Raw genomic sequence first — 10,404 nt, 5'->3', positions numbered from 1 at the left:
ATTAAAGTTTATTATCCCCCGCCGATGGAAACGGGAGGGGGATATAGTTTTGGCGTTGTCTGTCCGTCCATCCGTATGTCCGAATTTTGTTTCCGGACTAGTTCTCTGCAACTACTGGCTGGAATTCAACGAAACTTTATGGGAATCATCAATATCAAGAGGAGATGCGCATATCGTCGGCTTGTTCCAGTCAGACCCTTTAACTCAGAGTTATGGCTCTTGATTAGTTATGTAGTATGAATATAGAGTAACAATCGTTTCCGCGCTACTTCTCTGCAACTACTGGCTGGAATTCAACAAAACTTTATGGGAACCTTCAATATCAAGAGGGGATGCGCATATCGTCGCCTTGTTCCGGTCAGACACTTTAACTTAGAGTTATGGTCCTTGATTAGTTATGCAGTATGCATATAGAGCAAAAATCATTTCGGCGCTACTTCTCTGCAACTACTGGCTGGAATTCAACAAAACTTTATGGGAACCTTCAATACCAAGAGGAGATGCGCATATCGTCACCTTGTTCGGGTCAGACACTTTAACTCAGAGTTATGGCTCTTGATTAGTTATGCAGTATGCATATAGAGCAAAAATCGTTTCCGCGCTACTTCTCTGCAACTACTGGCTGGAATTCAACAAAACTTTATGGGAACCTTCAATACCAAGAGAAGATGCGCATATCATTGCCTTGTCGGGGTCAGACATTTCAACTCGGAGTTATGGCCCTTGATTAGTTATGCAGTATGCATATAGAAAAATATTCGTTTCTGCGCTACTTCTCTGCAACTATACTGGCTGGAATTCAATGAAACTTAATTTTGGAACCATCAATACCAAGAGGAGATGGGCATATCGTCGCCTTGTTCAGGTCAGACATTTTAACTTGAGTAATGGCCCTTGATAACTTTTGCAGTATACAACCAGAGCAATAATCGTTTCCGTGCTACTTTACTGTAACTACTGGCTGGAATTCAATGAAACTTTATGGGATACGAAGAGGAGATGTGCATATAGTCACTTTGATCCGGTCAGACACTTATAACTTAGATTTATGGCCCTTGATTAGTTATGCAGTATGCATACATCTCATTGGCATTTCCAGATATTACTATTTAACACAGAGTTATGGCTCTGTTATTGCCCTGAATATTTATCAAGTTCAAAGAATATTACTGTTTATGCCATAATAAATATATAAATAAAGCCTAATGTCTTCAGTTGTTGTGTTAGTAATAACCAGTACTCGGCGGGGGATATAAATTCAACGAATTTGCTTGTTGTGTCACATCTTGTACAACATCATATCTCATCAACCATATATATATATTTTGCTGTACCTCAAATCATAATTCTCTTTTGTTCCCGAGACCAAAGAATATACAGTTGTTGATCCAGATAGTGTTCAATAGTGCCTTAGCATTACCGGCACACAGAATGCCCTTTTCATAGAGAATGTTAATTTCCAGGTCAAGATATTGGGCAGTAGACTTCATTGGCTTATCTCCTTTTCCTAGCCTTTTAAGTGATTTTTGTTGCAACTCAGCTTATAAATGATTATTCTAGAAAATGTTTGGTGAAAACATGGTCTGTGATGTTGCACATAACTTATTGGTTCTGAATCTGAACAACATCAAATGGTTCTAATTCAAAAATTATTACCAGTCTTGATATGTCAATCCTCAGTGGAATATATCTTTCACAGTGTTTGTTTCAATGACGTCAACCCACCGACCCTTTGAAAAAGGGTTTTAAATGCTCTTAAATAGATTCTACACTTGATTTATCAATGTTTTATATACTGTCATATATAATTGCATAAAAACTGCACATGCAGCTATACTTAAACGGAAGATCTAATAAAACCATGCTATTGTAGTATGTATTTATACATGTATGTGGGTGACTTAATAGTAAAAATAGCTGACTGTAATGATGGCTCAAGAACTTTCATTATCTCATAACTGTTAAATGACATCTCTTTTACACTTTGAAAGGCATATAGAGACGATTAATTGTGGTATTACTAAAATCAGACGGGGCGTCCATGGCTGAGTGGTTAAGGTTGTTGACTTCAAACCACTTGCCCCTCACCGCTGTGGGTTCGAATCCCAACAGGGACTTAAATTGGATTCTTTCATGTGAGTAAGCTATCCTGCTAGCTTACGGAGCTAATTTTTGACAGACAAACAAATGGACCACGGACAAGTTTTGACCACAATGCATGATTATACTACTTGAGCTAATAAAAACATTTGCATTGAAAATTCTTGACAAATAAAAGCACATAAACTTTATGTGTTCAAGTAAAAGTATAAAGATGGTACAGAAATACTGTAAAAAGTTTTAACTCTTTGTGTGCAACATGTGTTTTCTACAGGGCTTTCTAGATATTACTCTTCTGCAGAAAGAGCATGATGCAGTTGTTCCTTCCAGATGTGTTGCGCAAACCATACAATATTGGTGATTCCTTACCGCAGGGAATCAGGAAGACATTCCGATCCCTTTCCTTGCATATTATGCACTTGGGGGTGAAGGACTGCTTGTTGAATACCACCTAAAATACAAAGAAAAGTAGCCTTACTAAATAACTTCTGACTAACCATGCGTCAATCGCAATAATACTGTCAATTATTTCCTGACTCAAATATGTGGTCAAAAACACACCTTGTTGGTTTTACATGACGCAGCTAAACTGATATTGTTAAATCCTTAACATGATACAGTCAAACCTTAAAATGATACAGTTGAACCTTATAATGATACTGTCAAATCCTTAACATGATATAGTCAAACCTTAAAATGATACTGTCCAATCCTTAAAATGATACTGTCCAATCCTTATAGCTCAAAAACATTTGACCTATAGTTATGACATAAGTGTTGGTCAGCATCTGAAGTTGTGCACCTGGGGTTTTTGGCATGTGGATTAATTCAGTTTTGTCATAGTTATTGCTCTTGACTGAGTAAAAATTTGCAATTTTCAACTTCTGTTACACCTTGCTCAACTAATGTTTAACCTAGAAACAGTTGGAGGCTTTTTTTTATATTTAATCTGAATTTGTAGAGTATGGTACATGTATTTAGTGCACTTGACAAAAAATATTCAAAATGTTCTGCCATGTGTAGAATCAACAAACTTTACAAGAATGTTGATCAGCATGTGAAGCTGTGCACCTTGTGTTTTGCATGTGGATTTATTCAGTTTGTCATAGTTATTGCCCCTGACTTAGAACAAATTTGCAATTTTCAAATTGTGTGATGATTAGCTCAAAAAGTATTTTGACCTTTAGTTATGAAAGTTTACAGGACTGTTGGATAGCATGTTTAGTTGTGCATCTACTGTTGGGAAATATCAGAATGTCAACATTAGAAAAAATTGGATATTATTTTTTATGCCCCAACCAGTTAGAGTTAGGGGGTAGTCAGTAGACTGTGGAGTGTGGGGGTACCAGTGTCCTATGTCCTATGGTCAATCATTTCAGAAAGCCCTTATAACATAATTATGATCTGAACAAGGAAATCATTTGTAAACCATACTTCTTTATTAATTTTTCTATGAAATGCATTGTGACTATGAACCACAATTACTGATATTCTCAAAGAAACTTTCTTGATATGATTAAATACCTTTTCATAGTCTGCAATTTTCATGTGTTTTCAATGTTTCCGAGGGATTTTTTTTTCCAGATATTCATACATCACAACAGCAGGTGTCAAGTGCTGTTTGACAGCCGTAAAAATTTGCCCCGTACTTCACTTCAGTGTTGCTTAATTTTTCTTGGTCTTCAGGATCATTGAGTGCAATACTTTTAAGTGTTGAGAATTTAATACCGCTCAAGCCGGTGCTAGGGGGCATGAGAGATGTTGCACTTTTTCATTATCCCTCATGTACAGACTCAATCAAACCGAGTCTACAATTGTCATGTAATTTTCCTGTTATTAATGCTTCCGAGGGATCACTTTTTTCCAGACATTTCATAAAGAAATTTTAAAAACATTTAACATACACACAATATGCTATTCACTGTTATACATTAATATGACAGAAACAGTCTGTTTACGCTTGAAACACATGATATCTGGCAATATGGTGTGTTTTTCACAAGAATTTTGTACAACCTATGAAAAACATGAATATTCATGTGCATCCATACATGAAAAACATAAGTCTTTACCATATTTACAGAGCATAGAGTCTACCTTCCTTAGAGAAACAATATGTTTCCAACCATATGAAAAACATAAGTTTTTACCATATTTACATAGCATAGAGTGTCAGCTTTCCTTAGGGAAACAATATGTTTTTAACCATACGAAAAAACATTTGTCTTTACCATATTTACATAGCATAGAGTGTGCTTTCCTTAGTGAAACATTATGTTTTTAACCATATGAACTTTACCATATGTAAAACATACAGGGTACTTTTCTCGGAGACACCATATGTTTCTAACCATATATAAAACATGTGTTTAACAGTGGTATGATCTGCACTTTACCAAGATAAAATCACTGAAATACTTAATTTAAAGCAACACAGGATTGTTTTTCCAACAGAAAATAAAAGTTGAAGGTTGCTTTAACATTTAAAATAAAACCATGTATTTTGAAACATTATATAACATTATTATACAACCACAGACTTCATAGCTGGTGATTATGATATGTTCTAAATTAAAACTGTTTTGCAAGTGAATATCTTTATGTGCCGTATCACGACAAAACCAACATAGTGCGTTTGGGACTAGCATTGATCAAGACACAGCCTGCGCATCCACGCAGTCTGATCAGAATCCATGCTGTTCGCTATCAGTTTTTCTACTTGTAATAGGGCTTGTAAGCGAACAGCATGGATCCTGATCAGACTGCAAACCCATTATGTTGGTTTCGTCATGGTGTGGCTCATTTTATATGGCTTATCAAATCAGCCTCTGTCTACAACCCAAATCAACATTTCTTCAGCTTGTTTACTTTTTCTATTGTTGAACCCTATCTGTTGAAGAGAACACACAGGAATGTTAATACTCCTGAATAAACCTATTAAAGACATCAACAACAATTAAGACTACTTTGATTTTTATTTATATAATTTGCCAACGTTTCTTCAGAATAATAACAACAAAACTAATGCAACATCAAGTCATATCATTAGGTATTTAGGTGAATTTTCAGAATATTTATTTTTAAAGAAAAAACTAAATATATTTTAAGGGGAAAAAAGGTTGAATATAATTATAATATATATAATTTTTGCAGTCTGAACAACTCGGAGAAAAAGGCATTTCAAAGCTATTTATAGATTATATAACGTGCTTGGGTGGCCTCTCTGTCATAACAGGTATACATTTTAAAGTAGGTAAGTATTTTGGAAGAATCTTTTATATACTTTATTTTACATGAAGAAAGGGAGACAACCAGTGACGGTAATGGCACAAGGATAGTTCAAGGGAGATAATATGACAAGTAAATAGAATTGGCAGTGGAACGAATAAGAAAAAAGCATTAAAATATGTAGCTCATGATTGTTCAAGAGAAAGCTCTAAATAAATAATTTTGATTAGAAGAGAACACATTATTATCATATTTATTTGAACATAAAAATCTATGCATACCCTGTATACATGTTTGAAGTGTATGATAATTTACTGAGTATTTTATTCAACCTATGAAATGAATTATACTTGATATTGCTAATGTTTTTTAAATAAACTAATTTACAGTCATCAAATGCTCATCTTTCTTAGCCTTTAACCTGCAGGAATTAGTTAACAATGATGAGCATTTGCCACCAGTATAGTGCCCAACCAGTATGCACATCTGTGCTTAATACAGTTGGCTGTGTTATTTTTCATCTTGATATCCCAAAATTGAAAATGGGCAATTACAAAATATGATTTCATGTCAGTGAATTTCACAAATGTTTTATTTGTCAATGTATGTCACAAATGTTTTACTTGTCAATGTGTGTCACAAATGTTTTACTTGGCAATGTGTGTCACAAATGTTTTAACTTGTCAATGTGTGTCACAAATGCTTTACCTGTCAATTTGTAATACAAATGTTTTACTTGTCAATGTGTGTCACAAATGTTTCACAAATGTTTTACTTGTCAATGTGTAATACAAATGTTTTACTTGTCAATGTGTGTCACAAATGTTTTACTTGTCAATGTGTAATACAAATGTTTTACTTGTCAATGTGTGTCTCAAATGTTTTACTTGTCAAAGTGTGTCACAAATGTTTTACTTGTCAATGTGTGTCACAAATGTTTTACTTGTCAATGTGTAATACAAATGTTTACTTGTCAATGTGTGTCACAAATGTTTAACTTGTCAAAGTGTGTCACAAATGTTTAACTCATCAATGTGTGTCACAAATGTTTAACTTGTCAATCTGTGTCACAAATGTTTAACTCATCAATGTGTGTCACAAATGTTTAACATTTTTCAATGTGTGTCACAAATGTTTAACTTATCAATGTTTGTCACAAATGTTTTACTTGTCAATGTGTGTCACAAATGTTTAACTTGTCAATGTGTGTCACAAATGTTTAACTTGTCAATGTGTGTCACAAATGTTTAACTTGTCAATGTGTGTCACAAATGTTTAACTTGTCAATGTGTGTCACAAATGTTTAACTTTTCGATGTGTGTCACAAATGTTTTACTTGTCAATGTGTGTCACAAATGTTTTACTTGTCAATGTGTGTCACAAATGTTTAACTTGTCAATGTGTGTCACAAATGTTTAACTCATCAATGTGTGTCACAAATGTTTAACTCATCAATGTGTGTCACAAATGTTTTACTTGTCAATGTGTGTCACAAATGTTTTACTTGTCAATGTGTGTCACAAATGTTTAACTTTTTCGATGTGTGTCACAAATGTTTAACTCATCAATGTGTGTCACAAATGTTTAACTTGTCAATGTGTGTCACAAATGTTTAACTTGTCAATGTGTGTCACAAATGTTCAACTTATCAATTTTTGTCACAAATGTTTTACTTGTTAATGTGTGTCTCAAATCTTACATTCTTATTTAATTAGGTGTGTTACAATTCTTTATTGTTAGTTTGTGTCACAAATCTATCATTAGTATGATTTCCATATTGGTATGTCAATAATCATGTACAATTATGTTGGTATGGGCATTTATCATTATATAATGACAATTATCATATTTTAAAAAACTGATATAGAATAATAAATTTATACACTAAACACAGTATTTAAGCACATAGACAGGTGAACAGTAAAGAAAATTGGACGCTAACTGACTAAAAGTTTGAGACACTCTTTTATTTGATAAAAGGAAACAGAAATAAAATTAAAATTACCTTCAATCTTAACTTATGTTAGATAAAAAAATCATAGAAACTTGGGTAGGGGCATTTTTAATCCTGTACATACTTGTACGAGTGTGTAGTCTTTAAATAAAGATATAATTTAAATTTGATATAACCTGCTAGTTTGAAAATCGGTCAAATTTACTTCAAGCACATTTTATTGCACCAAACAGACATATTATCTTTACTGTTTTCTATATATATCAACAAGCTAAAGATGTCCACCCAGAAAATTGTTTCATTTTTTTTTTAAAAATTGAAGTTTTATAAAATACAAAATATTTAGCATAACTAAATCTACTCCTTTAAAAAATTTTTTTTTTATGATATTGTCAAACTTGGCCAATTTTCAAACAAGCAACTCATGTTAATTTGATATTATATTCTTTAGATGCCATACACTCTGATAGTACGATAAAATATTCAAATATAAGAGAAACATTAAAAAAAAAAAGAAAAGCAGTTACAGTATCGGAAAAATGCACAGTTATAAGAATCAAAAATATGCGCCGCAATAGGTGGTTCCATTTCCAAGTTCCTTTGAATATAATACCATCATAATACATGTAACTCTTCTGCCTGACTGACAATAACAACAAATCTACACCATTTTTAAAAAATGATCATTTTACATAAAAGAGACAGAATAAATAACAAAAGGATTTCTGGGTAGTTATAAACAATTAATAAAAAATCTAAAAGAATATTTTGAAATATATATATAAACATGACGAATGGTGCAGCACTTTAATGTTCATACTTTGAAATGTTCTAATGAAATAAATAACTTCTTAAGTCACAATCTGAGTATATCATATAAATTGCACATACAGCTTTATGCTGCTGTTTTGTTGGGTTTTAAGTCACATTGACCCTATAAAGGCTGCATAGCAACTTTCCCACTTTACTGGTAAAAGGAAACCTCAGGTGGCCCTAAATGCATTATGTCAGGCACAAACAGGCACCCCGAGGTCTCCCTCTACCAGTAAAGCTGGAATATAGTAGAGCCATCAATATTCTATAAGCAAGCCCTATAGCTTCTTTAATGTAAAAATGTACAGTTTTATAAACTTGACTTGGAACTTTGTCTCATTTCAAGTCATTACTTTAGTCTTAAAATATTCATTGTAGCATAAAATTCTATAACTTTATTTTGTATGGTTTAAATTAAAATATAAGTATAGCAACATTCAATGTTAGCATAATATTACATAATATTATAAAACATTAATTAAGCTTAATGCAAGTCAATTTAACATCACTCAATAACAGCAAAACATTATCTAATGTCAGAATATCATTATTCCAAGTCAGCATAGAATTATTTAATGTCAGCCTAACATAATATTATCTGCATTGCATAAAATGTTTGCATAACATTGTGTGAATAACCTTATTTAATGTCAGAATAACATGAAATATTATACATGTATGCATAACAGTTTTTAATCTTAGAATAACATTATTACATGTCAGCATAACATTATTGCATGTCAGCATAACATTTTCCATGTCAGCATTACATTATTTAATGTCAGCATAACATTATTTCATGTCAGCGTAACATTTTGAATGTATGCATAACATTATTGATGTATGCATAATAATTAATAATCAGCATAACATTATTCATGTCAGGATAACATTATTTAATGTATGCATAACATTTTTAATGTCAGCATAACATTTTTCAAGGTCTGCATAATATTGTTAAATTTTAACGCAAGAAATCACACTAGAATGTAAAAAACAAGAAAAAAACAATGTTATCAGATAATATGATATTTATATTAGTATCACATACTACATCAAGTCATAGTGTAACATTCACAAATATCAGCATAACATATCAGTTTAGAATACTAGCACAGCATACCACAACCTTAGCATATCACAAGAAATTCTGCATAACATATTGTTCATTCAGCATAATATACCAGGAATATCAGCACAATATACTCATATATATTGCAATGAGCTTCAATTACAATTTGACAATGATATACATCAAGCTATTTTTTTTCTAAAAGTACTAGTTACTTAATGTATAGTTTGTAAACTATGAACTTATAAATATGAAACTAGTAAATTATATCAAATATAAAGTGTACTCTAATGTAGCCTATAGCACAGCTATAGTTGTTGAATTATTGCTAAATTTCCCACTCGTAGTCGACAGGGTCGGGCATCTGATAGAGTGACAGTCTGACAGCACGTTGTCGTTTCTCTAGACCCATTTGTATGGCTCTTATCACATTATCTTCATGATGTACACGCTGTATTGTATTTTTATGTGCGGAATGAGAACGATTTCTAATGTACCTCGATTTACCAGCATTGGGTACACTAATTTCCCGAACTATAGTTCTCGGATGTGAGCGACTATCATATCGTTCTTCTGATCGACTTCTGTTATGATAAATACGTGGGTTGGCTTCTCTCATAACAACTTGTCTCCTCTGTGTGTATCTATGTTCTCGAGGCTTTGGCGAAATAATCCAGTTAGCTTCCCGTACAGGTCTATTGCCGTAGACTAAATGCTCGGGATGATCTACTAATCGTCGGGTAGAATGAGGACTATATGAACTAAAGTTGGACACATATCGCGGTGAAGGATTACTTGAATGATGTCGTGAGTGGTGCGATTCTGAAGAATGGTGACGGCCACCATCTGACCGAGGCTCAGATTCGGATCTCCGATATGGTTGATTTGGGGTTGGTAAGTGAAAGTTCCCATCAAGACCATCTATATTATCTCCTGATTTATAAATAAGATTTTATTTTCTAAAACACACAAAAGTAAAAAGGCTGAAAAATGCTCTACTTAATAAAAGGTTGAAAAAAAGCTCTAGTTAACACATTTTGTATAAGGTTTATATAAGTATTAAGAGAAGTTTAAAAGGCTATATAAATTTGTAGCTTTTTAAACAAACCATTGCTTATTTAGGATTTGGCAATAAATATTTTTAGTCTATACAAATTTATTTTTGTTCAACTGTGTTGGAAACTATTAGCTTATTGAAACACTCTCCAATCCATTCCTGGAATCAACCAGTACTAAG

The 10,404-nt window shown here is 32.8% G+C and overlaps 1 protein-coding gene across 10 annotated transcripts in view; it reads right to left on the bottom strand.

Moving 5' to 3' along the window:
* Window positions 1–5,062: 5,062 nt before the first annotated feature.
* The window catches only part of LOC132741675 (uncharacterized), a 38,984-nt gene continuing 33,642 nt past the window's right edge, over window positions 5,063–10,404 (bottom strand). For all 10 annotated transcript variants that reach the window (XM_060729896.1, XM_060729898.1, XM_060729904.1 and 7 more), the window contains one exon: window positions 5,063–10,100. In XM_060729896.1, coding sequence (XP_060585879.1) covers window positions 9,496–10,100 — 605 coding nt within the window. In that variant the 3' untranslated portion in view covers window positions 5,063–9,495. The remainder of the gene's footprint in view (window positions 10,101–10,404) is intronic.

Source organism: Ruditapes philippinarum, unplaced genomic scaffold, assembly GCF_026571515.1.
Source record: "Ruditapes philippinarum isolate M1 unplaced genomic scaffold, ASM2657151v2 ctg1985_1_1_1_1, whole genome shotgun sequence".
Taxonomy (NCBI): domain Eukaryota; kingdom Metazoa; phylum Mollusca; class Bivalvia; order Venerida; family Veneridae; genus Ruditapes; species Ruditapes philippinarum.
This window is presented reverse-complemented; position numbering and strand designations above follow the sequence as displayed.